General features: G+C 38.0%; 1 protein-coding gene across 2 annotated transcripts in view; it reads left to right on the top strand.

The window, feature by feature from the left end:
* The window catches only part of F8 (coagulation factor VIII), a 2,728,596-nt gene that overhangs the window by 942,049 nt on the left and 1,759,406 nt on the right, over nt 1-27,141 (top strand). For both annotated transcript variants that reach the window (XM_044057714.1, XM_044057713.1), the window contains one exon: nt 23,784-23,995. In XM_044057714.1, the coding sequence (XP_043913649.1) occupies nt 23,784-23,995 (212 nt within the window). The remainder of the gene's footprint in view (nt 1-23,783; nt 23,996-27,141) is intronic.

The following is a 27,141-nucleotide window of genomic DNA, read 5'->3' as shown; positions in this document are numbered from 1 at the left end:
AAAGTTTCTGTTTTCATTTTTGATTTACTAATCACAAATTTAATAGATGATTCACTTTTTAGGTATTTTAATGTGTATAAACCTCTTGTTCCCAGGGTATATGGCTTACCAAAAATACACAAAAATTTGTTATCTCCACCCATGCGTCCTATTGTTTCAGGCACTGGGTGGTGTACTGAACCTCTCTCTATTTATGTAGAGGGATGTTTACATGGTTTGTTGGCAAACTGCCATACAATATTGAAGGATACAAAGATGTTTTTACAAAGGCTTTATGATAGAATGGAAAGTGTTGATGTTAATGAGAATTCTGTCCTTGTTACAATAGACATTGAATCCTTATTCACTAGTATACCTAACACCTGGGGTGTTGACAGCGTTAGGGATTTTCTTTCTGTGAATAAGTGTTTCACCAACACTAAGATACAGTTGATTTGTAGTCTCTTAGGGATTATTCTAGAGAACAACATTGTTATGTTCCAGGAGCAATTCTTTTTGCAGAAAGTTGGCGTGGCCATGGGCACTGCATGTGCAAATAGCTACGCCAACTTGGCTTTGGTCAGCTGGGAAGAGCAAAATGTGTTGTCAAATAATAATCCATTCTTTGGACAAATACTGTGGTACGTCCGCTTTGTGGATGACGTGTTTATGCTGTGGAGAGGCTCTGGTATTGATTTGGCACAGTTTTTGGAATATTTGCATTCAACTACTGATTTTTTAAGGTTTACTTACCATAGTTCCAACACTGACAACAGTTTCCTTGATGTGCAGGTTAGTAAATCTGTTTTAAATAGTCTTTGCAGTAATATTTATTTTAAACCCACTAGAAAAAATAGTCTTTTGTACAAATCTAGTATGCACCCTAGACACGTTCCTAGGAACGTGCTCAAGGGTCAGGTTTTTAGAACACTGCGACTGCATAGCAGCGATGAAGATGCAGTAGTTGCCCTATCTAATTTAAAAACAGAATTTTTACATAGGGGATACTCGCTTGCAGACATTGAACAGACTATCTCTAATGCCTGGAAGCTGAGAAGTACTAGATGTAAACCTTATTTTAATGCTGGTGATGCTGTTGACAATATAAGATATACTAACAGAACTAGTAATGATTTTAGAGTGGTGTTTCAGTTTTCCAGTAACATCAATCAATACTTAGATGTAGTCAAAAAGCATTGGTATTTGCTACAAGAAGTGCCTGGATTGGTAGACAAGGTCGGACATTCTCCTATTTTTAGTTTTAGAAATAATAAATTCCTTAAACAACATCTATGTCATGGTGAATTATCTAGAACTATTATTAGATCCAATCGGCATGGTACTTTTCCATGCAGGAATTGCAGTGCTTGTCAATTTATATATAGTAAAAATAAATATGTACATCCTACTAGGTAATTTTCTTTGTACACTAATCAATACACTGATTGCAGATCTACAGATGTGGTCTATTATTATTTTTGTGTACAATGTCCTGCTTTTTATGTAGGAAAAACAAATTGAATGCTTAAAGATCGTATTTAGACCACCTAACGGATATTAGTAATAATAAACCATCAAATGCTCTAGCTAATCATGTTATGTCCAATGGCCGTTCTCATTCCTTTAAGTTCTTTGTTTTACAACATATTTATAGAAACCGCAGAGGTGGTGACATTGAGAATATCACAGAGGGACATGAACAGAAGTGGATTTTGAAACTTAATGCTGAAAAGTATCCTGGTTTGAATGCTACTACTTCCTTGGTCCCTTTTTTAAAGGCTAGACATCTCACGCATTAAGATTAGCTAAGTTCTTTCAAAATTAGTCCATGTATTTAACTAGTTTTTAGTTTCCAAGTATTCTATTTAACTTTTTCCTGCCTAGTATTTTTCCATGTTTTATAATGATTTTATAAGTTTTTTAAGTGCTTTCTCATGTACAGTATTTGATTCCTTCTTGTACAATATTTTTAAGCAATGTTTTTAAGCAATGCTTTTTTAGTTTCAGCATGAGGCTTAATTATTTTTCACTGCTACTTAATCATTTGTGTGATTTTATTGATTAATTGGCATTTTAGAATCTCTATTTAAACCTGTGCATTTTTTTGTGATGTCTGATGAAGCAACTTTGGTTGTGAAAGAGCTTACCACTTTGTACTTTGCTGTGATTAAATGTTTTGCTATGTGTTATCTTGGTGCATTTTTTACTTTTTACCTTTCATTTGGATTTATTTCTGCACCAAGGTTTTACCCAACACAGTTTCTTTGGTTTTCTGTTTTTACTTACCACCTTGGTCACATGTTGGTCAAAGGCCTGATTACTGTCTACATGTGTTCCCAGATCCTTGACTAATGGGTCAGCTCTTAGGGTGTCTTATTGATGGAGTAATTAGCCTGGGTGGCACTTTTCTGAAAAGGCACTATAATGCATTTCTTGGCATTGAGTTTTAGTCCAGTACTTAGGGACCAGTCATTTGGCTGTGCCAGACTCTCTTGTAAGATGTTTGTTTCATGGGGAGTCTATAATTGCTCCCAATTTGCAGTCATCTGCAGACTTGGTCAGCCAAAGGCCCTTGCCATTAGCCTTTACCTCCAAAAAGTAAATGACAAACAAGAGTGGCCACAGCACAGAGCCCTGAGGTACCCCACTGGTGACCACTCTGTTAGTGGAGGTGGCATCACCAATCCTGGCTTCCTGGGTCCTGTCTGTTTGAGCCAGCTGGCATTCAAGTGAGCTATGTAGGGGTTTGTGCCCAGTTTAGTGAGTTTGTCTATACCCAAGGAGGGTATTGTCTCAAATGCCTTAGCCAGGACAAGATAGATGCTATGCACTGCTTCCCCCTCATCTATTGCCTTGGTGACCTTCTCAAAGAAGTCCACCAGGTTTAATAGGCATAATCTTCCCTTGAGAAAGCCAAACTGGGCTGGGTCCAGTGTCTGAAGTTTGCCTACGTCTTTGTTGATCATTTTCAAGATAATTTGCTCCATGGCTTTGCATATTAGACTAGTTCAGGCTAATAGGTCTTTAGTTTCCAGTTCAGTTTAAGGTCCACACTTCTGAAGTGAGATAACCATTGCAGTCCTCCAGTCTCATGCTACAAAGCCAATTTTGAGGCTATAGCTGGAAGGTCACTCAAGTGGTCCTGATAGCTCATGTTTCAAGTTATTTAGGAAGCATCCTGGGATAATGCCAGGGCCAATGAGGCTGTGTTTTTGGCCTTAGTGAAAGGTGTCAGGACCCACTTCCTGTTAATAGCTGGAGTTATGTTACTAGGTGTTCCATGGGGGGAGGCATGGGGTAGTGGAGGTGAAGTTTGAGCAGAATTTGTCAGCCAGCAAAATTCGCAATGTCACTCTGCTCAGTGAAGGTGGTACCACTGACCACCAGTTCAGCACTGCTCAGTGAAGGTGGTACCACTGACCACCAGTTCAGCACTGCTCAGTGAAGGTGGTACCACTGACCACCAGTTCAGCACTGCTCAGTGAAGGTGGTACCACTGACCACCAGTTCAGCACACACTGGTGTTTGCTACATTTGAGGTTTTGGACATAGCTGTAGAAGGACTTGTGGTTGTCTTTGGCCTGTAATACTATCTTGACCTTGTTAGACTTAATTACTCCTCTTAGTTTCCTATTTACTTTAATTAGACAACTATCATTATGGGAGTTGCTCTTCCTGATTCTAACCATGACATTTTTCCTTTTATTATACAGCCTATTAAGGTTAGGATTCCACTAGCAGGGTTTGTTTTTAGAGTTTGTTTTGGGCTTATTTCTTGTATGTACAGCAGCCTAATTACAGCTATTTACATGCCTGTACAGAGTCTCTGTGAGCAATTCCGCACAGGTTGTTGTGAATTCTGGGTTGGTATGGGCAGTGACTTTTGATAAACTATTGCTTAATAGGGTGTAATTTGCTTTGGAATAGTTCTGTTGCAAGGTTTGCTGGGGTTGCTCAGTTGATTTTTATTTCAAAGGAAAGAGCTCTGTGGTCTGAGCTCACAGTGGACATGACACTCAGGGAGTGCAGCACTCTCCAGTATTGGTGAGTACCAGGTCTAATGTGTTTAAACCTCTGGTGGGTGTGCGGACCATCTGGTCAAAGTTATTTGTGTGAATAAAGTCCGGGAATCATTATGTCTGAGATTCAGTCAGTGTATGTTTCACAGTCTACAAAGGGGTAGTTAGTTTTCCAGGAATAGTGTATTTGGTTTAATGATGAGTATTTTTAGAAAGTCTAGGTATGAACTAGGGATTCTAGAGACAAATAACTTGCTAGGATATGTTATGGGACATTATCTGTGGTGATCTGCACATGGATAAATTCCAGGGTATCTTCCTGGTTAACCAAAGTAGAGTTATACTTGTTACTAATATAAAAGGCTTTAAGGGGGGTGAATAAAGTTTTTGCCAATATTCAGAAGCCTAGGGGAGGCAGGTGGAGACAATCCTTTGCAAAGCAATGTGGTCTATTAACCATGTCCCCCCATGATAACAAATACTGAATCCCCCTGGAAAGATACCAGAAATGAAGACAGTTATTGAAGTCTATCATCTTTTGTTCATACTGTGGCATCATCCTTGGTGAAAGTAAAATGCTGGTCACTGCAAGGCACAGACCTGCCTGAAACTCAGATTCAGAGAGATCAACAGTGTATTTCTTCATATAGTCCAGGGAACTATATCTCAGGTCATTAATAACCACATGGACTATAAGAGAATCATACTGGTACCTGTGATACAGAGACTTGAATTAATGTGTAACTTGGTGAATCCTGGCTCCAGATAAGCAACTAACCATTATATTCTCATTTAATCTGGTGAGTGGGATATCTGTGTGATGTACAATGGAGTCCCCTATGACAAGAGTCCTGGGTAATGTGTTTGCTTGTATTATGAGATTTGCTTTTATTGACCCCACTGGGTTAGGAATACATGTGGTGTTTATTGTGGTTTTTGGTGAGTGCTTTAGAGCTTGTTGAGGATAGACATTACTGTTTATGGGCTTAGGAGGTCTTTGAGGTTTGGAAAAATTGTTATGCATAACTTGATCTTTATGTGTGGATGCCACTGTGTGGTGGACGTAGTGTGTGTGTTCTTGACAACCTTGTTTGTATGTGAGATTTTTGCCTCCAGTGAAATTGTATGTGTGCATCTCTCGAATACTGTGTTTTGTTTAAGGATGAAATGGTTATCTGGGAACATTACATAATTGCTACATTGTCTCAGAATACCTTTATCTACCAAGCTGGCTATGGAGACATCTGGAAATTGCATGTCTGTGTTGTCACAATCAGTATTTGGGTGGGCTACTGTAGGTAGTGGACTGAGTTATAGAGAGGTGCTCTTGGGTGGTCTCTGGGGTTTGGCACTAGACTAGGTTAGATTGTGCTAAGATTTGATAGTAGTGCTGTTTAATGTGCAAACTAGCTGCTCTAAGCTTGTTTCTGCACAATGGCTTTGTTTTAGCCACACTAAGTTACAGGTTTCAGTTCTAAGGGAAGTTGTATAAATAAAATTTACTTTCTGGGTATTTGTGCCTGTATAGGGCACTACTAACCTCTTGATGTAATCACACCAAGAAAGACTGCTTGCAAATGTAATGCTATAACAAAAGTTAAACTACCTTGACAAGGCAATTTCAATTTAGGGACCTTTAGACTGCTTTAACGGCAACATCAACAAATAAAGCAAAAATGAAGGAGTAGCACTCTAAGCAGTTAAGTGAAGTACAAAACAATATATTAGCAGACAATTTTTGTGCTACTTTTATCCCACCTACTCACATTGTGTCCCCACTATTCCTGAAAATTTCATTTCATCTGAAATCACCTTGGAACAAATCTTAGAATCCCTGTCAAAGGCTAAAAATAATGCTTCTGTAAGACAAGACAACATTTTATTTTTATTTTATTTTATTTTATTTTAACATTTATTGACCGGGAATGTCCGACTAGGTTCCACAGAGCCTGTTTTCAGCGGAGGCCCGGGGAGAAACATACCAGGCTGTATCTAGTCAGAACAAAGTACCCATTATAAGCCTCTACTTACACTGTTCAACCTCATGCCTGGACAACGGACACTGTGATTACCCTACATAAGGGTGACCCCTCAGCAGACGCAGCTAATAATTGGCTCATCAGGATCACATGCTTTTTATGCAAAGCAATGGAATGTATCATAGCAGAATTCATTTATGAAGAGGCAACTTACCTGATCCAGATCCCTACCAGTTTAGTTTGGTGAAGGGCAAGTCCTGTGTCCCAAACCAAATAAGCTTCTTTGAAAAGGTTACTGAGGGTGTAGACAGTGGTCACTCAGTAGACACTACTGATCTAACCTCATCTAACAGCATCAAACTTCTAGTTGTCATGGCTGTACTCTTGACTTTACCCTCTCATACATGACATCATTTTATTCTTCCATTTCCTTTACTCTAATTTTTAATTTTTCTTTACATTCCTGTATGTCTGCCGCCCTAGTACTGTACTTCCCACCTACTCAGTTCCTCCCATCTTCCTATGTGACCTCTCCCATACCCTCTCCAGGGAAATTAAATACATTTCATATAGCTCTACTTGCTATGTTATCACGAATGCACTCTATTTTCTTACTAATCATTTTGCTCAGACCCAAAAAGTTATTTTGTTATTCAGTTTAATGCTCTTGTATTTAAGCTTTCTTCACCACTTGGAAATATTTACAGTCTGTTTTGCTGCATACTGTTAATTTCAACATTTGGGAATGTTTCTCTTTGTAACTTTAAACTGTAGAGCTTTTTCTCCTCAAACCTTGCTGTAAATGGACTTCTGCTCAGTCATACTATCCCAGTTAATAAATAAACAGATAAACAGCTAATTAAATAAATAAGTAAAACCTTAACCTGGCCAAAGCTTTTGGCACTGTCCCTTATACTGGTAATATTGAAAAAAATGAGACAAACTTAATAACCCCTGCATTGTCAGCTGGATTACAAACTGGCTGTCTAACAGACCCCAAGTTTTGAAACTTGCCGGTATCCTCTCTGAATGTACAATTTTAGATAGTGAGGTACCACAAGGATAAGTGCTCAGCTCTCTCTTGTTTGATACTTATTTTGCAGACATCCAAGCCATTATCCTAGAAATCTGGTTGAGTAAGTTTCTTGATGAAAGCAAGCTGCACTGTTATCTGTTCGATCACTGATACTTAACTGCTCATACAAGAGGTGGAAAATGCACATACCTAGTGCATGAAAACAGTCTTAAGCTGAAAGCATAAAAAATGCAGCATAGTAGCATTTAGCCAAAACAAAAAAAAAATGCTCCTCCCACCTCTTATGTTAACAACTCTGTCTCTCATTGGACATCGTGTCTCCACGCAGTCAGGGAATCCTTCTCTCTGGGACATTTAATATCCCTCCCACCTCTTATGTTAACAACTCTGTCTCTCATTGGACATCGTGTTTCCACGCAGTCAGGGAATCCTCTCTGGCACATTTAATATCCTCAAGCTCCAGACAAGTCATCTTAGTGCTCTATTCTTTCCTTATCAAACTCCTCATCAACCACGGTGCCCCCTTTGGTATCTACAAATCCAAGCATCTCACTCAACTGGAGAGGCTGCAGTCATTTTTAACCAAGAAAATTTAAAGTCTTAAATCTGTCTACTGCCCTGATATAGTAGCACAACTCTTCTTTTACTGAGTACCTGACCTGCTGCTCCAAGGTGGCCAGTGTCTTTTTTTTTTCAAGCCATGAAGGACTCCTTTTAGACTTCCTATTTCTTTGGAAAACAAGTAGCTCCTACTTTGGAGACCTAAATTTATATAAAAAAATAAACAGGACTCACTGCAGTGCAGGTTCTTAGCCTATAGAATATGTTACCACTGCAGGTCGAACTAAGTACTCCTTTGGTGACTTTTAAGGCTAGTTTGATGAATGGATGGTAGACACAAACTTACACCAGGGTTATCATATACTGTCCTGCTCAATTTGGGAGATGACCATTATTAACTATTTGTAAAGGGCTGTAAGAAGTTTTAAGTTTGTCATCTTAAAGGGTGATTGCTTGCCTAGAACCGCTCCCATGTTCCTGTTGAGTACTGGAGTTTAATTGTCAATTTTCTTACAGAATATCACAAATCTATCTGTCAATTAACTTCTGAAGTACCACGGACCTAATTCTGGATGATTGGGCAATTTTCCATAGCTGTGACACCTAAGAACCGTAGCAAATTTAGCATTTCATTAAGGAACATTAATACCTGGGATGACAAACCTAAAACTTTTTTTCATTTTTCTCAGAACTTGGACATTTTTACATTTTTCACTGCAAATAAATTTAACCAGCAAAGATTTTAATTAAAAAAGTATTATAGGGCAGTAAATCACTTATGTTTAGACAATGTTGTTTTGTATAGTATAACAACATTTTAAATGCTTGTAAGTCATTATTTTCTAAGCTATGGTATCCTGATAGTGGACTTCTGTTCATTTAATGAACTTACTTTGTTAGTCCTACATGGTGCATAAGACCAAATGAAGGCAACCTGATATCCACAATATTGTTTGACCTATCTAAGGCCTTTGATACTGTATCCTACCAATTTCTGCTAAATAGGATCTCTTCCTTAGGACCAGGTCTGACAACTCTCTTCTGGATTAACAACTCTTGCTGGCAAACAGACATCTCTTCCTTTCTCACTGTAGAAGTGTGTCTCCCCCAGTGGTCGATTATGGCCCCATTCCTTTTCAACATATTCTTACCACACTGCAAGTAAACTGAAACAGACAGCCAAAGAATGCTTACTGTCTATTCAACATCGGCACCATCACTTTCAGCTACTTCTAAACCCCAAAAAGACTAAACCAGTCTTATATACCTGCAAACAGTTCTGTCAACAAAATAATTTCTTAAATGAAACCTTTAACTGTACTAGAATTGAACTAGTAACCCATTTCTATGGATTATAACTCCCTTGTAACTATCATATTGACAAAGCACACATGAAAATGTATCTTGTACTCAGAGATCTGGAAATCTATGTGAACAACAACCTGTCCTTTGATCACCACGTATCAACTTTTATAAGGAAGTACTTCTTCATTAAACAGCTTATATCTAAAGGTATGTGGGGGTACAAGTACAGGGTTGGAATCATTCTGCTGTGCTTGGCACGCATTATGGCCAATCACAGACTATAATGTCCCTTTCAGTATGGACTTGTCGAAACACTAGTCACAACTGGATTGACAACAGCACTTCCTCACTATAAAAATCAAGGGCCTAACTCATTAAAACTATGTGGAACATCTCAAAGCTTGTATCTTTTCTATGTATCATACAGGCTACTAAGAGGTAACTTCTGCCTGACATATAGAGCCTCAACAGACTTTATTCTGTCAGACCTATTACACATTCATAAATCCTATGGTGGCTTAAACAACTGCTCTCAATGTCTTCTGCAACACCATGTTGGAGGGATATTTGTGTCACAGAAATTCTGCTTCTATGGAAATATCTTCCTGTCAACATAAAATAAAGTGCTCCTCTTATGCTATTCAAATGCAATTTGGACAAATGGATGGTCAACTGCAAATTCACCCCAGTTTACTACCTTCTCCCTCATGAAACATGCAAATGTCTAACATTTTCTTGTTCTGCCTATCTCTGGCATATTTATATACAAAATATAAGGGTTAACAACTACCAGACTAGGCTTCTTAAGATCGTTACATGTTAACAGCCTAATACATACTTATTAAATAATGAACCTGTAACCGATGAAATTTGACTTTCATCTAAAACAAGGAATTAAAAAGCTTAAAAACTTCGTAACTTGTATAGGATAAAGCCATTATCTTAAAGATAACACTAGGAAAATCATTGCCACAATTTACCCACTCCCAGCACTTGTAATGGTGCTCCCAGTTCCTACTCCCAGCACTTGTAATGGTGCTCCCAGTTCCTAATCCCAGCACTTGTAATGGTGCTCCCAGTTCCTACTCCAACACTTGTAATGGTGCTCCCATTTCCTACTCCCAGCACTTGTAATGGTGCTCCCAGTTCCTAATCCCAGCACTTGTAATGGTGCTCCCAGTTCCTACTCCCAGCACTTGTAATGGTGCTCCCAGTTCCTACTCCCAGCACTTGTAATGGTGCTCCCAGTTCCTAATCCCAGCACTTGTAATGGTGCTCCCAGTTCCTACTCCCACCACTTGTAATGGTGCTCCCAGTTCCTACTCCCAGCACTTGTAATGGTGCTCCCATTTCCTACTCCCAGCACTTGTAATAGTGCTCCCAGTTCGTACTCCCAGCACTTGTAATGGTGCTCCCAGTTCCTACTCCCAGCACTTGTAATGGTGCTCCCAGTTCCTACTCACAACACTTGTAATGGTGCTCCCAGTTCCTACTCCCAGCACTTGTAATGGTGCTCCCAGTTCCTACTCACAGCACTTGTAATGGTGCTCCCATTTCCTACTCCCAGCACTTGTAATGGTGCTCCCAGTTCCTACTCCCAGCACTTGTAATGGTGCTCCCAGTTCCTACTCCCAACACTTGTAATGGTGCTCCCAGTTCCTACTCCCAGCACTTGTAATGGTGCTCCCAGTTCCTACACCCAGCACTTGTAATGGTGCTCCCAGTTCCTACTCCCAGCATTTGTAATGGTGCTCCCAGTTCCTACTCCCTGCACATGTAATGGTGCTCCCAGTTCCTACTCCCAACACTTGTAATGGTGCTCACAGTTCCTTCTCCCAGCACTTGTAATGGTGCTCCCAGTTCCTACTCCCAGCACTTGTAATGGTGCTCCCATTTCCTACTCCCAACACATATAATGGTGCTCCCAGTTCCTACTCCAACACTTGTAATGGTGCTCCCATTTCCTACTCCCAGCACTTGTAATGGTGCTCCCAGTTCCTACTCCCAGCACTTGTAATGGTGCTCCCAGTTCCTACTCCCAACACTTGTAATGGTGCTCCCAGTTTTATAAATCTGCATCCAATCACATCCACTTGGGCAATGGCACAGTAAAGTAACAATGTTTGCTGCTAATACTCCATACAGAACACATCATTGCTTAGCATAAAACCAGTCCAGTGGACTGACCCTCCACATATCCTAACCTGCCCTCAGTTCATCACTAAATACACACTAAATACAAACTAATCTGCACATCAGATAAATGTCCTAGCAGTAGCAACAGCAACATAATTCATCACTACACTGCCAATAGAGGACCCTTTGCTCTTCAAAGACCTATTACTAGTTACAAAATCTAATAATTATGCACATGACTCATACTACCCCTTCCACTTAACCCAAAGCAATCCATTACCTCTTAGTCTTCAAACAACATTTTAAACGATAACTGATGGCCATGTTCATGCCATACACCACTGTAATACTCACCTCCTTAATACCCGCTAAACCTCATTACATGCCTGAAATGTCTACCCATGAAAGAATTCTTATTGGCATCCTTTATCTGGCTGAAAACCTTCTCTCACACATGTCATCCACAGTACTTTACTATCGCTCCTCTGTCTTAATGCTGATTGCTCATACATATCTTACTCTCTTCTCTTGTTGAATATTCAAAACCTTTAGCCGTGTCTGTAACATGTACACTGCAAATAAGGTATTTCTGTATGTAATCATGTAAACATCTATGCAAACATCTTATTTCTTTTCTATTTTGGTTTAATATTTAAGCCTACATGCTCATGTCTGTAACATGCACTTTTAGCCATTAAATTTTAATTTTTAGCTATGCTTTTAATTAATTTATACTTCTCCCTCTTAATGTAATCTTTTGCAAACTTAATATGTGTATTTGAAGTGGAGCTTTTATACCTGGACCTCTGCTGAAAAGAGGTCTTGTGTTGAGTCAGACTATCCCGGTAAACAAATGCTAATAAATAATAGATAAATAAAATAATAAAAGTAATGCATGAGATTACCCTCTGACATCGAGAAAATGTTTAACTTGTTAACAACATCCCTATTTTGATACTTGATTATAACAGCACTTAGGATGTGCTTAACAATTGTTACACCCCCAAGAACTGTTACAATTGGGTCTCTCTGTAGGGACTAACAACAGACAAGGCTGAACAGCAAAGAACAGCACTAGCAGGTCAAATGGCTTTGTTTCTGCTTGTTGTCCAAGCCCCTTAGCTGTCCCTGACTTTGCCTCATATTTTTGCACACACACACACACACACATATATATATATATATATATATATATATATATATTTTTTTTTTTTTTTTTTTTCTGGTAAAGGAATAAAGGCAGAAGTTAGAGTCTCATACTTACTGTTGCTCAGGAACTGCACAGTGATGGAAAACCTGCTATTCTGTTAACTGTTTAAGTGAATAAGACATTTTTAAAAATATCCCTGATCTGCATCCTTTGTCTCCCCACTATGTTTGAATTTGCCCCAGAATTCTTAAAGAAGCTGAGAGGTATGCTACTGTCTGAGAGTGCTAATTGCTTTACCTGCTTTCAGTGCTGGTGAAACACTTTGTGCTTCTAGATGTATTTTCTTTTTTTTTCTTTTTATGTAAAAAAGTAAATCATCAAAGACACAAATCACTGAATCGCGTTTGATAGAAAATAGAAAATCTTTGCTAGTGTGGTGTGAAAGTTTCGCTGTTGACGTGAATTACTTGGCATCTGTGTCTGGAACATATAAGAAATCAGTTATGATCAGAGACCTGATTATAATCTTGTATATTTTACCATTTTATTTTATATGCTTATTCATGTATGTATATATACATTTATGTATATAGGGACCATGTCAACTTGCTGAAAATCCGTGTACTGAAAGTTATAATACTGAATGTGAAATACTGAACTGCCAAACCTCTGAGAAGTTAAAATGTTGAAATCAATATACCTACCCCTAACATGCTTAGAGAGCTCCAGTTGCCCCTCTGCAAGACTAGTGTTAGCGCACGTTTACAAGTTTCACTAACGCAGGAGTTATATATCGCTTGATGTCTGCATGCTGGTGCAAAGTATTTATGTACTACGTGCATCCTTTTAGTATGTATTTTGAGTTCAGCATTGAAAAATTTCAACACATTGACATGTCAGGATTTCGCATTCAGTATTATGACTTTCAGTATACCAATTTTCATTATGTTGCCATGTACCATCTATATCAATATGTTTCAATGAATCTAATATTCATTTCATCAAAACAAAAAAATGCTGGCAAAATTGATCAAAAACACATTTCCTCACAAACACAAGTCACTGAATTAATGACATTTAATAATAAACTGTGTCGAACTATAGAGAACCCTGCTGCCATGGTTCTGGATCGCAGGAATTACAATTCGAATTAGTCCTGCTCAGTGTATCCCTTGCCAATGCCGACTGTGATGATGAGTCTCTAGCTGTAGAAGTTTGTGTTTTTGTGCCAGCATGGTATCAGTGTCTGAGGTATCTTCTCTTTACTCCACGGCTGTGTGACTTTAGACTAAGGAGTATGCCTGCAAAAAAGTCTTTTGGAGGAGTATTTAATGTAATATCAAACATTGTAAGAAATGTAATGGAGTGATTTGTTTGTGATGAAATGTGTTTTTGAAGCGCTGATATTTCTGTCTGCGAGTTAATGTACAAGATATAAGCTAAGAGTTGCTAATGAACTGCTTCCTGTTGTTTGGGATTTGACTCACATAACCTCTGTTTACTTAACTGTGGACTCTGAGAAAGTCACTTAACCAGACAGTGCTCACAGGCTGAGTATTAAAATGTCCATGTAGATTAGAGCTCTAGCCAAGTGAAAATATCAATAAAATAAGAAAAGAAAATATATAGTGTATGTTAATCTAAGTTTAAGATACATACCCCAAGCATAAGACACACTGCAATATGCACTCCAAGGCCATAGTGCATTTAAGGCAGGCTAACAGGCATTGAAGGAATGTGTATACACTAGTGAATGAACATATTGCAAACTGCCTGCACTGTGATGCAAAAGTTTCATGATGTGAACTGTCCTACACAGAAACTGCTGCACATGATAAATTTCAGGGGCATGCCCAACTGCATTCATAACAAAAGTGTTTGAGGTCAAATCTATATGAATTATTAGAAGGCATACTATTACATGTATATATGCAGTGATAAACACATCTCCATGTCAGCAACCACCTACAAAAAAGCTGATGCGCCATGTTGTCACAGGCAATTAAACATCAGGGGTAAATCTGCTCAGTTTGTTGAATGGTACTCAAGGTTTCCTCAGCCAACAAATTCATACTGCTGAAACAACTGATTTAGTTTTAAATGTAGAATATATTTTTCCTTTAAAGCAGCTCCATAGATGTTCATTTGAGGTGCATGGTGTGCAGCATCCAAGGGGATTTAGTCCATAGCAATGTGGTTCTCTCAATGCTATTGTTTGTGTTCAATGATATTCGTATATTGCAAAGCATGTCTAGGGACAGATAGAATAGCATACAGGATTAAGGCTCAGAGCTGTTAAAAATATCTTTTAGTCCAGGGTGCAGAGCTTAATTTATTTTAACTAGATTTGCCTATTGTTTGTTTGTTTGTGTCTTTTGGCTTTTCCTGGTTAGGGGTCGCCACAGTGGAACTCCGGTCCGCTAATGATTGGCAGTTGATTTTTATGTACCGGCTTGCCAGGCCTGATGCACAACCTTCAACGAAGGTACACCCATTCACGCATGTCTCCACACAGAAGACACACTAGCTGAGAATCGAACCAGACAGCGTCTTACTGTGAGGCGACAACGCTACTGAAAAAGACAATTAACCATACATGCTTCCAAGACATCCCACTGCATGGGGCACTTGTATCCAGCCGGTTTACCCAGTTAACAAATTATAAAATAAGTAAAAAAAAACATGTCTGTTGAAGCATAGTTTGTTACACTTTGAGGAGATGTGACCTTATAGATTCTTTGTAATGGATGTATGTGTGCAAAATACTAGTCAGTGAGTCTAGGTAATCTGCTGCATGAATGGACATGCTGCTTGCTACACATAGACTGACCAATAAAATCATGTACTCATAAAAGCCAGAAATGCTGTCCAAGCCAGAAATACTACCATGTTCAAATACCTTTTATGATTCATTATACCTGAAATGTTGAGTGAGGAGATGTAGAGGCAGTCACAGACAAGGAGGTAATTTATTTTATGCTGCTATAAATATTTTACTCCTTCTGTCCACTGCTCTTTCCCAATGGCTCTTGTTTCTTCTACTCACAGACCCATCCATTCCTCTCTTGGAACAGGAACCAGACACCTTCCACCCTGGGTGAGATTGTGTGCTCTATATGTGTCCTGGTTGGATGGTCTTATCAGTCCATTTGTTCCTGCACAGGTGAGAACTGGGCATTAAACAGAGGGTCAATCTACCTAACTCCACAGTAGATTTCTGAGCTCAACAATTGATGCCAATCATGGAATGCATGTGTACTCTAGGCACACATTGAACATGGGTAGTGCAGTGCATGTATACCTCCACACATGACATCCCTGTATAGTGCAATGCATCTGTATCTCTACACATGTCATCCACAGACAGTGCAGTGCATGAGTACCTCTACACATGACATCCTGGCTAGTGCAGTGTACTTCTACACATGTCATCCATGGAAAGTGCAGTGCATGTGTAACTCCACACACATTATCCATTGAAAGTGGAGTACATGTATACATCTACACATATCCTACCTGGATTGGGCATTGCATGTGTAGCTCTAGACACACATACATGGATAGGGCAGTGCATGCATACATACCTCTAAACACATCATCCCTTGACAGTATGGTGCATGTGTAACTCAGCTCACATCACCCATGGATGCTGCAGTGCATACATACCTCTGGACACATATCATTCCTTGATAGTATGGTGCATGAGTACTTCAGCATACATCACCCATGGATGGTGCAGTGCATACATACCTCAGCACACACCATCTCTTGACAGTATGGTGCACGTGTACCTCAGCTCACTTCACCCATTTATGATGCAGTGCGCATGTATCTCTGCAGACACATCATCCCTGGATTGGGCATTGTGTGTGTACCTCTAGACACATACAGATGGATATGGTAGTGCATACATACCTGTGCACACATATCATCGCTCAACAGTATGGTGCATGTCTACCTCAGAACACATCAGCCATTGATGGTGCAGTGCATACATACCTCAGCACACATCAGCTGTGGATTGGGCATTGCGTGTGCACCTCTAGGCACATGTACATGGATGATGCCGTGCACCACTGGACAGCATGTTCTCAGTGGGCCTACTCTCCATGGGTGCAATACATGCTGCTCCCTCTAGGTGTCAGCTAAGTGATGAACAAGAGCCCTCTCCCTCCTGCTAAGATGGGCAAACCAGCAATGGCACCTGACTCCCTCCCTCACTAGCACACACAAACCCATATCCTGTGCCACTAATCAAACACATGTTATTTGGGTTGCAGTCAGAACATAATTTCTCTGGGTACTTTGGCAGGATGCTGCTATTAATGTTTAGCCAGCTATGATATGGAGTCCATAAATATGCTTATTTTTAATTTTTTTATCCATTTGCAAACTGGGTAAGAGTTGTTTACCCTGACTGCATCTTTCAGGGACAAGTCAAAAGTGTTCATCTAACAAAGTTACATGGTCAAGTTCTCACAACAGATAAGTAAAAATCAAAATCTGAAAAATGAACAAGCTTATTCCAATCTTAAAAGCATGTTTAAAGTCCCCAATGGATGTCTCAACTCAATCTATTTGTTTTTCCAATATAAAATGTATTAAAACAATGAGTGAGAAGGTCCCTGAAAAACCAATCAGTAAAAACAAAATGAAAACTCCAGCAACACTAGAACTTCCACTTAGTAACCTCCCAAACCTCTTGTATCAGAGGCACATGGGATATATGCAAATGATCCTTATGAACATCACGTGTTTCAGCTAATTGGTGATTCTGAATGCCCAAGCCTTGTTTCGTCATTTTACTGAACAAATTCAGGCCAATAAAGCCAAACCCCACTAGCTGTGGATATGCATATTTTGACCTTGTTATGACCTCATCAGCACAGCACAAGCAGAATGTTTGACTAATCATTAGGAACACAGGACTGTTATACCCAGCTGATGTCCATTATCATTAGGGTCACTGCAAAAATATGTCAAACAACAAACTAAAACAATGAGTGAGAAGGTCACTGAAAAACGAGTAAAAACAAAATGAAAACTCCAGCAACACTAGAACTTCCATGAGTGACCTCCCAAACCTTTTGTATCAGAGGCACAAGGGATATATGCAAATGATCCTTCTGAACATCATGTGTTTTAGCTAACTGGCGATTCTGAACGTCGAAGATTTGTTTCATCATTTTACTGGACAAATTCAGGCCAATAAAGCCAAACCCCACTAGCTGTGGAAATGCATATTTCAGCCTTGTTATGACCTCATCAGCACAGCACAAGCAGCATGTTTGACTAATCAGTAGGAACACAGAGATGTTATACCCAGCTCATGTCCATTATCATTAGGGTCACTGCAAAAATATGCCAAACAACAAACTAAATCAATGAGTGAGAAGGTCACTGAAAAACAATCAGTAAAAACAAAATGAAAACTCCAGCAATGCTAGAACTTCCACTGAGTGACCTCCCAAACCTCTTGTATCAGGGGCACATGGGATATATGCAAATGATCCTTATGAACATCATGTCCATTATCATTAGGGTCACTGCAAAAATATGCCAAACAACAAACTAAAACAATGAGTGAGAAGGTCACTGAAAAACAAGTAAAAACAAAATGAAAACTCCAGCAATGCTAGAACCTCCACTGAGTGACCTCCCAAACCTCTTGTATCAGAGGCACATGGGATATATGCAAATGATCCTTATGAACATCACATGTTTCAGCTAATTAGCAATTCTGAACGCCCAAGACTTGTTTCGTCATTTTACTGGACAAATTCAGGCGAATAAAGCCAAACCCCACTAGCTGTGGATATGCATATTTTGGCCTTGTTATAATGGACCCTAATGATAATTCGACCTTAATGATAATGCACATCAGCTGGGTATAACAGCCCTGTGTTCCTAATGATTAGTCAAACATTCTGCTTGTGCTGTGCTGACGAGGTCATGACAAGGCCGAAATATACATATCCACAGCTAGTGGGATTGGACTTTATTGGCCTGAATTTGTCCAGTAAAATGACAAAACAAGTCTTGGGCATTCAGAATCGCCAATTAGCTGAAACACGTGATGTCCATAAGGATCATTTGCATATATCCCATGTGCCTCTTATACAAGAGGTTTGGGAGGTCACTCAGTGGAAATTCTAGCATTGCTGGAGTTTTTATTTTGTTTTTACTGATTGGTTTTTCAGTGACCTTCTCACTCATTGTTTTAGTTTGTTGTTTGGCATATTTTTGCAGTGATTCCAGCTTAGGTGCAATAAATGAAGCATAGAGTAAACCACAGTTTTTAAAGATTATTCCAATCCACGAAAATACGGATACGGACCAAATTAACAGCACAACACATACCACATGAATGCCTTGAATATCAAACCAAGCGTTTTTGTCTTTTTTACATAGACTTCATCAGATGACCAGTATAATCAAGTAAATCCAATATTTATATAAAACAATTAAATAAAGAGCCTATGGGGAGTTATTATCTCATTTAAAACCACCAATGATTTCACAATTTAAAAATTAAAGATTTAAGAAAACATTCACCTTTTACATTAAAATTCCTAATATTCAATACATAAACAACTAAAACCATAATGTTAATATACTTATTAATTCACTTAAAATTATCTATTAAAATAATAAATTATGTTTATATATCAAAAAAACAAATATATAATGTTTAAAAGTATAATGTTTAAAAGTACTTATAAAGTGCTTAAAAGTGCAGAGAATCCATATAACAGTGGGGAACCTCTGCCATCTGGTGGCTATTTTTATTGTTTACAATTCTTATTCCTTCAAAGCTTAGCAGACCTTAATTTTAGTAATGATAAAATGGAAATATAATCATTCAAACCAGGGGGATTTCCAGCTTCCAGAGTTACTTGCCACCATAACTCTCTAAATTCTATCTTTTCTTCCCATGGACCTCCCCTGATATCATTTTTAATTTGTTCCAATACCATAAACCTGAATTTATTTATTATTTATTTATTTTATTTTACATTTGTTTACCGGGTTAGTCCAACTGGATACATATCCATTTTCAGCAGAGACCCGGGGAGAAAAGCTCCACAGTAAAAACAAGACTTTCAGTTACATTTCAATAATTTCATAATTACATGGTAAGATGAGACACAACTTAAACATATCAATTTCATAAAAGTTCAAAGAGAAAAGCCTCCACATATATCCAAACAAGACTTTGGTTTACATACATAACAAAAATTCTGGATAACATAGTAGGAAGAGACATCAATTTAAAACTTATCTATAATTTGAGTAATTCATGTAATATGTGGATAAGTGAAAACATAGGTTCACTAGACAATATTAAAGATTAAATTATAGCATAGTGATTAATGTAGAAAGCTGTTGGAGGAACTAGAGATCATATAACATAGTATAGTAGGGCGCTAGTGGAAAAAGAGAGAAGAGAGATGGCATTGGGAAATAACATAGAGGGTATAGGGACTTTTAGGACTAGTTTGGTTTAGTACAGGGACATAGCCAGTGAGCTTTTAGGAATGATTTAAGGTTACTTTTGAACTGGCTAAGGGAGGTAGTTAGTCTTAGGTTATTAGGAAGAGAGTTCCATAGTTTCCATAATTTAGATTCAGAACATACCTTAGTGTGTTTAAAAAGGGCATTAGTTTCCTTCTACACTGATATTTCATAAGTATGTTCGTAGATCCTTCTTTTCAACATCCTCTCTGTCTTTCCAACATAGAAGGACCCACACACTTTACAAATAACCAAATAAACTATTCCCCTGGATTCACAATTGCAATAGAACTATTAATCCATTTATTCCTACTTTCAAGGTAGTATCTGTCTGTGTTCAGAATGTATGTACATTGAGTGCAATGGCCACATTTGTATGTGCCTACCTTGTTCCTGTTGGAACTACCTTTATGTTTATTTTCTAAAATGGTTCTGATACACTGTGAATTCTTGTAAACCACTTTTTGTGGAGTGTTGGATAGGTTCTCTGTGTCTGAAAGGGAAACAAACCTCTCCCATTCCATTAATTTGTTTTTAATATTACTATTTAAAACATTATATTCTAATATAAAAACCTGTTGAAATTCATCTCCATTATTTTCTTTGTTATGTTTAGTCTCCTTATTATATTCCTTACATTTTTGTATGGGTTTAAATTTACTATTTCTTCCTTTTTCTACTTCGTCCCTCATTTGCCTAATGAAGTTCAGGGGGTAGCCTCTCTCTAAAACATCTTTTCCAGTAGCTCACATTCCATTAAAAAATCATTGTCAGAACTAGTCATGCGACAACCCCTTACAAATTTCCCCTTGACAATATTTTTCTTACAATGCATGGGGTGTGCACTCTCAAAATGTAAAAATGAGTTACAAAAAGTTGATTTTCTGAATATTTTGGTTTCAGATTTTGTCCCCACCTTATATACTTCTATATCCAAATATTACAAACTGGTATCAGAGATTCTATATGTAAACCTTAAAAAATTAGTTGTATTACTCATATATACCATAAATTCCTCATTTTTTTCTTTTCCCGCTGTCCAAAAAATAACTATATCATCCAAAAACCTAGGGTATAATGTCCAGCAGGTTCTGAATTCAGTATTTAATATATATTTCTCCTCCCATTTAGGACCAAATTAGCATAGGTTGGGACACAAGCAGCTCCCATTGCTACCCCCCCTGGATCTGTTGATAAAATTCCCCATTAAAATATAAGAAATAATTTTTCAATATTAAGTCCATTAACCAAATGTTTACTAATTTTTCATTCTGCGTTAGTACCTGGTCTTCATAGACTATCTCTTCTAACATTTCCATACTGTTCTTATAAGGGATGGAAGAAAATAAATCTATAATATCTGTAGTAATAAAAAGAAGGTTGTCATGATATAGATCATCAGAAATCTCTCTTAAGAGGTCCCAGGAATCTCTTAATATAGTTTTCCTGCCTAACCATAATTTTTTTAATTTCTTATCTACGTATTTGGCTAAAGCATAGGTCTTTTAATATTCTGCAGATACAATTGGCCTGAGAGGTGGGTCACTTTCACATTTATGTATCTTAGGTATACCAAATATTGTAGGTGTTCTTGGTTTATCCACTTTTAGATGCATAAAGGTATTATAGTCAATAAGTTCTTCATGCAACATATCTTTTAAGCTCATACCTATTTTGTTGCAGGCTATATTTACCTCATTTAATGAGACATTAGAGTATCTTATTTCATCCCATAGTATTGTATTCATCTTACTTTCATACATTGTATTATCCATGAATACCACCCCACCCCCTTTGTCTGGTTTCATTACCCTAATATTTTTATTATCTTTAATTCCCTTTCTTTCTTACTTAGATTTACCCTATATTCTGTTTTGGCCTCTTCTTTTCTCACCTCTTTTTCCATCACTTTTTCCAGATTTTTCAACTGGGAGTGTAGGGGTGGATTGTAAATACTTTTCTGTTTTAATTCAGTGTTTGTATTCATCTTTTTTCTGGGAAACATGATACCTAAATTAACTTTTCTCAAAAACATTTTAATATCTAATAGGATTCTAGTAATATCCCCTTTTTTATATGGGATAAATTTCAGCACCTTAGAAAATAGCCCAAAATGTTCCTTTTCTATACCGTTGTTACTAAAATTGTAAATAGAGAAATTATTGTGCGTGTTTTTAATTCCATCTACTATAATCTCATTATTGTAAATAATGGTAGGATGGGTATTCATTAGAATCCCCCCCCCTCTGAAAATGTATCTGCTGTGGGCCTTGTTTGTTCATCAGCCTCTCAGATCTATGTAGAGGTGGATAGGCCTGGTCATAATCCTGGTCCTCTTCCCCATGGAAATGCCTTTCATTTCCATCATTCTCCACCATAGGTTCTTCGAAATTGTGCCTAATTTCGTTATTTTGATTGAAATGTTTGTATGGAGGTTTAGGGTAACTATTATTACTGTCATATTCCCTGATGTCTCTCTCCAACTTTTTTATTTTTCTATGTACCAAGTCTTCACACTTATTGTCTAAATCCTTTCTAATGGCAAAATATTTATCTTTCTCTTCCTTAACGGTGAATATTAAATCTTCCTTGATATACTGGTCTAATTCATCTATGTCCTTTTGTATTGACTCTTGACACCTTACATTTTCTCTAATAATCAATCTCAGGACGTCTAAACCACACTTACTAAAAACTTCTATAAGCTCATTGTAAAATACAGTGGGGTTTGGCTTTATTGGCCTGAATTTGTCCAGTAAAATGACATAACAAGTCTTGGGCATTCAGAATCGCCAATTAGCTGAAACGTGATCTTCATACGGATCATTTGCATATATCCCATGTGCCTCTGATACAAGAGGTTTGGGAGGTCACTCAATATGAAATGTTTAACAAAATGAGATATATTAGGCATTTTGTAGTTTTTGTTATGCATTTTATATAGGACAAACAGATGTTTCAAGGAAAGGATCATGGAACATCTGAATGATGTTTAAAATATTAAGTTGAGTAATGCTTTAGCATTTCATGTACTTGAATTTACTCAGCAACATAGTTTTACATTTTTTGCCTTAGAGCTAACTAATCTAGATATTAGAGAGGAAGTGTGACTAAGAACTGAGTTGAAGCAGAAAGGGTTCATCTTAGAGTTGCAGTCTTATAAGATACCAGGGAGGTCTCTTTGAAACCTGCACTAAAAGCAAGATTACTTCCTCAGCAGATATAGCCGTTACACATTTGTTCAACAAGAAATCCATTGGGGATATTTCTCATATTGATGTGGTGCACTGCCATATATATAATTCAGATATATTTTAGTTATCCATGCTTTATGTTTTAGGGGTTGTATTTCTCATATTGCCCTCGTGTGTCTTTAAGAAATATTTTTTCCTGAAACATAACCCTGAATGGACTAGTTCGTTGATGTCAAGTTTTACATCTGAAGACACAGCCACCACATTTAACTACATGGATTAGTTATGTCTAATGCAGTTATTAGGTTTTTATGTTGTTTTTGCTGTTTTTTAATCATTATGTGTATTATCATTTTAAGGCAATGTTGAAAGTGTTGCCTTGTGATGAAAAGAGTTGGATCCTTTTCTGTAAATAGAGTTTTTGTGTTAGCATTGAAAGTGAATTGTTTTGCTAATACCATTCTCATATTTTATGACATTTTAGATTTGGCACTTACTAAATTTTAGGATATTTAATTGTTTAGATGGTTTATTGTAAGTAGGGCTGACAAAACAGTTTGTAACTGTGAAAGCGCTCATCTTTCTATTAAATACTCTGTAACTATCTTATTTGGCATTATACTGTTTTGAGCTATTTGTGAATATCTCATTGCCATGATGGTTGCTGGATTTCTTTCTGTAGTCTATTCAGAGGAAAATGTAAGAGGAAATCCAAAGCTGCACTAGATATCAAATCATAGGTATAGTATATATTAAATGGCACATCTGACTTATCAATAGCAGATCAGTTGGGCCTCATCTAAATTCAAAATGGATGATTTTCTATTTCTGAGAAACACATGATGAAGCTTATTTCCATACCAGCTTAGCTCAATAAAATGACTTATTTTTTGTTTCACGTTCATGCAGGCCAAGACTTAAAGAATTACGCTATCAAACCCAACAACACCTTTGTGTATAACTGGAAAATTGCACCAGAAGATGGCCCTGTAAGCAGCAGCTCAAAATGTTTGACTCGATTTTACTATAGTTCCATAGACCCAGTGCGAGACACAGCTTCGGGGCTGATTGGTCCACTGCTCGTGTGTTACAAAAATGCCTTGACTAAAAATGGCCATCAGGTATACACTGTCAGCACAATGGCATTAACAGATGGGAATTCAATATAGAGTTTGATTATATGTACCACTTCCTATAACAGTACTTTGTCCACTGTTGAGTATTGTCACAATTGTAAGGTCAGTTAGTATGGAAGGAAAAAATGTGAATTTGCATCTCATATCAGAATCATTTAAATTGGAACCTGTGCACTGAGAGAGCGCCTTACAAGACTATCTGCAAATATATAGAGCTGAGTATATTTTTCTGTATTATTCTGTATTATAGAGCTAAATTGTTGCTTAAATATCTGTTGTCTTACTGTTCTGCAAATATACAGAGATCAGTATATATTTTTCTGGTTTTATAATTTGCACTGTGATTCCTCACATCTGTGTTGAAACTGCCCCTCCCCACTCATTTTCTGCCTTGTCTTCAGCTGATATAACCATGTTTTATAGCTTGTGTGTTGCTTAACTCCAGGTTCCCTTAATGTTGATCTGTTAATAACAGCCTGCATTTAAATTGGAACCTGTGCACTGAGAGAGAGCCTTACAAGACTATCTGCAAATATATAGAGCTGAGTATATTTTTCTGTATTATTCTGTATTATAGAGCTAAATTGTTGCTTAGACATCTGTTGTCTTACTGTTCTGCAAATATACAGAGATCAGTATATATTTTTCTGGTTTTATAATTTGCACTGTGATTCCTCACATCCCTGTTGAAACTGTCTTCCCCACCCCCCTCCCTGTTCTTGGCTGTAGTTTAAATTTGGTGGCTTTTGCAGTGCCTGTCCCACTGTAGATTTGATCTAGGACACTCCCCCAGTCCTATCTCTTTACCACATTCTACCTAGTAAACCCTTTCTGCACTTGCTTTTAGTCCTTTTTAATTTAATTACATTTTTTCAAACTGTGTGTGGACTAATATTGCTACATACTCAAGTGTGCCAGCTTGCACTGCATGTGAATTGTTTTTACTACTGTTTTTGCTACTTTTCTGAAAAAAAAATTGTAAGCCTGTTTCCTACCTTTCCTGTAATTAGTGTTCCAGATACAGATTTGCTGTATCCAGGACTGTTTGTAAGCTTCTGAGCCCTCCAAGCCTTTCTGTGTTGGATGGAAGCCTTCTAGCTTATCAGTGGGAGTGGTAAGCATTAGGTAACCTGTCTACCACATATGGAGTGGTTCTGGCCCAGAATTTGTAGTTATTGGCCATTTGGGCAGTCTTCCATCTCTCTCAACTTTCTGATTTGAAGGCCTGCATTTGCACTTGTTTCTGTCCTGTAACTCCTGGGCCCATCTCATTTGCTCACTCAAAAGAAAAAAATTATCTGCTTTTACTGTATTTGTGTTTCTTCCTACTTTATTTTGCTTTTGCATCATCTTAATAGTACTCAACTGTATTTATTACTGCTTGCTGTAACTCATTCTAAGCCTTTTAGTTTAAGCACTTGGGCTTCAAACCAGTTGTTTTACATTAAGAAGGTTTGTGGTCTGCACTGTAGTGGCAGAACAGGTAGCTTACATCCTTCTAAGTTGGGAACTGCTGATTGAGGGCTCAGTGTCTGTTATTCTAAAAGTGTATTAATTCTGGTTTAAGCACTTGGGCTTCAGGTCAGTTATTTTACATTAAGAGGGTTCGTGGTCTGCACTCTTGTGGGAGGAGAGGCTGGACTCTGCCCTTCTGAGCTGGGAATTTCTGGTTAAAGGCTTATAGTGCCTGCATATTTGAACTGCTTCTTACTGAAATTGGTACACCTTGTTTGCTGTAGCATAGACTAGATCCAGGCCTGCTGAATCCAGCTTTGTTTGTATAACTTGAGCACTAATCCAGGCATTCTTTAAAGTATTCAATTGTGTTTATTACTGCTTGGTAGTAACTTGATTAAAGTGTAGCTATCATTCTAAGTCTTTTGGATTAAGCACTTGGGCTTCAGACCAGTTGTTTTACATTAGGAAGGTTTGTGGCCTGCACTGTGGTGGCAGAACAGGTAGTTTACATCCTTCTAAGTTGGGAACTGCTGACTGAGGGCTCAGTGTCTGTTATTCTAAAAGTGTATTAGTTCTGGTTTAAGCACTTGGGCTTCAGGCCAGTTATTTTACATTAAGAAGGTTCGTGGTCTGCACTCTTGTGGGAGGAGAGGCTGGACTCTGCCCTTCTGAGCTGGGAATTTCTGGTTAAAGGCTTATAGTGCCTGCATATTTGAACTGTTTCTTACTGAAATTGGTACACCTTGTTTGCTGTAGCATAGACTAGATCCAGGCCTGCTGAATCTAGCTTTGTTTGTATGCTTGTTGTTTGTTTGCTTGTTATTTCCCTGAAACGCTAATTCCACCTAAAATGCAGCTTTTCAGCACTTCTGTGGATCCCTAGTAATATCTGCATTGCTTACTGTACTTATTTCCTTGTTTCACTTGAAAGAAAGTTACTGTTTGTCATTTTTGCATTTAAGTTACCTGTACCACATTGCATTTAAGTTACCTGGCACTTGCTCACTAAAGCAATTATATAAGTCAGCACTAAAAAATTAAAAGCACTACACCCTCACAAACTCCCCTTGAGTACCTTGTTTCCCATTGGTCCTTTTTTTCAATTATAAAGGAATTCCCAATACTATTCTAGCATGTCCAAAGGTCAGTTGTCAATCTCCTCTCTGGTCCAGCTGGTGAATCTGGGAATCTTGAGGCAATGTTATAACTGCCTCATGTACACAGACAACCCTCTCCTCCTCCCAACAAATTCCAACACATGTGAGAGATGCAACCATATAGCCAAACTGGAGGCTAAGCTCTCTCAACTCAGTACTGGCGTAACCAGTCAGGAGAAGGAAACCACACTCACTACAATTCCAGTCTCACATAGACCTACCACGACAGCAAACCAAACACATAAACACACAAAATCATACTCAGAGGCTCTAAATAAAAATTTGCCTAAGCAGCAGAGACCTCCAAAGCAGACACCCAAGCAACCGCTACCCCAAAACAAAACACATGCAACACATAGCTCACAAAGCCAGTGTGCTGAACAGTCACATCCCTTAAGGCTAAACAACACACCTGATACACTTGTAATAGGTGACTCTATCATCAGGCACACTGACGTCCTGTTCACCAGGCTGAACAAGGAGAAGGTCACGGTGAGCTGCCTGTCGGGCGCTAGG

This window comes from Protopterus annectens, chromosome 15.part0, assembly GCF_019279795.1.
Source record: "Protopterus annectens isolate FY-2018-M chromosome 15.part0, PAN1.0, whole genome shotgun sequence".
Classification (NCBI taxonomy): Eukaryota; Metazoa; Chordata; order Ceratodontiformes; family Protopteridae; genus Protopterus; species Protopterus annectens.
This window is presented reverse-complemented; position numbering and strand designations above follow the sequence as displayed.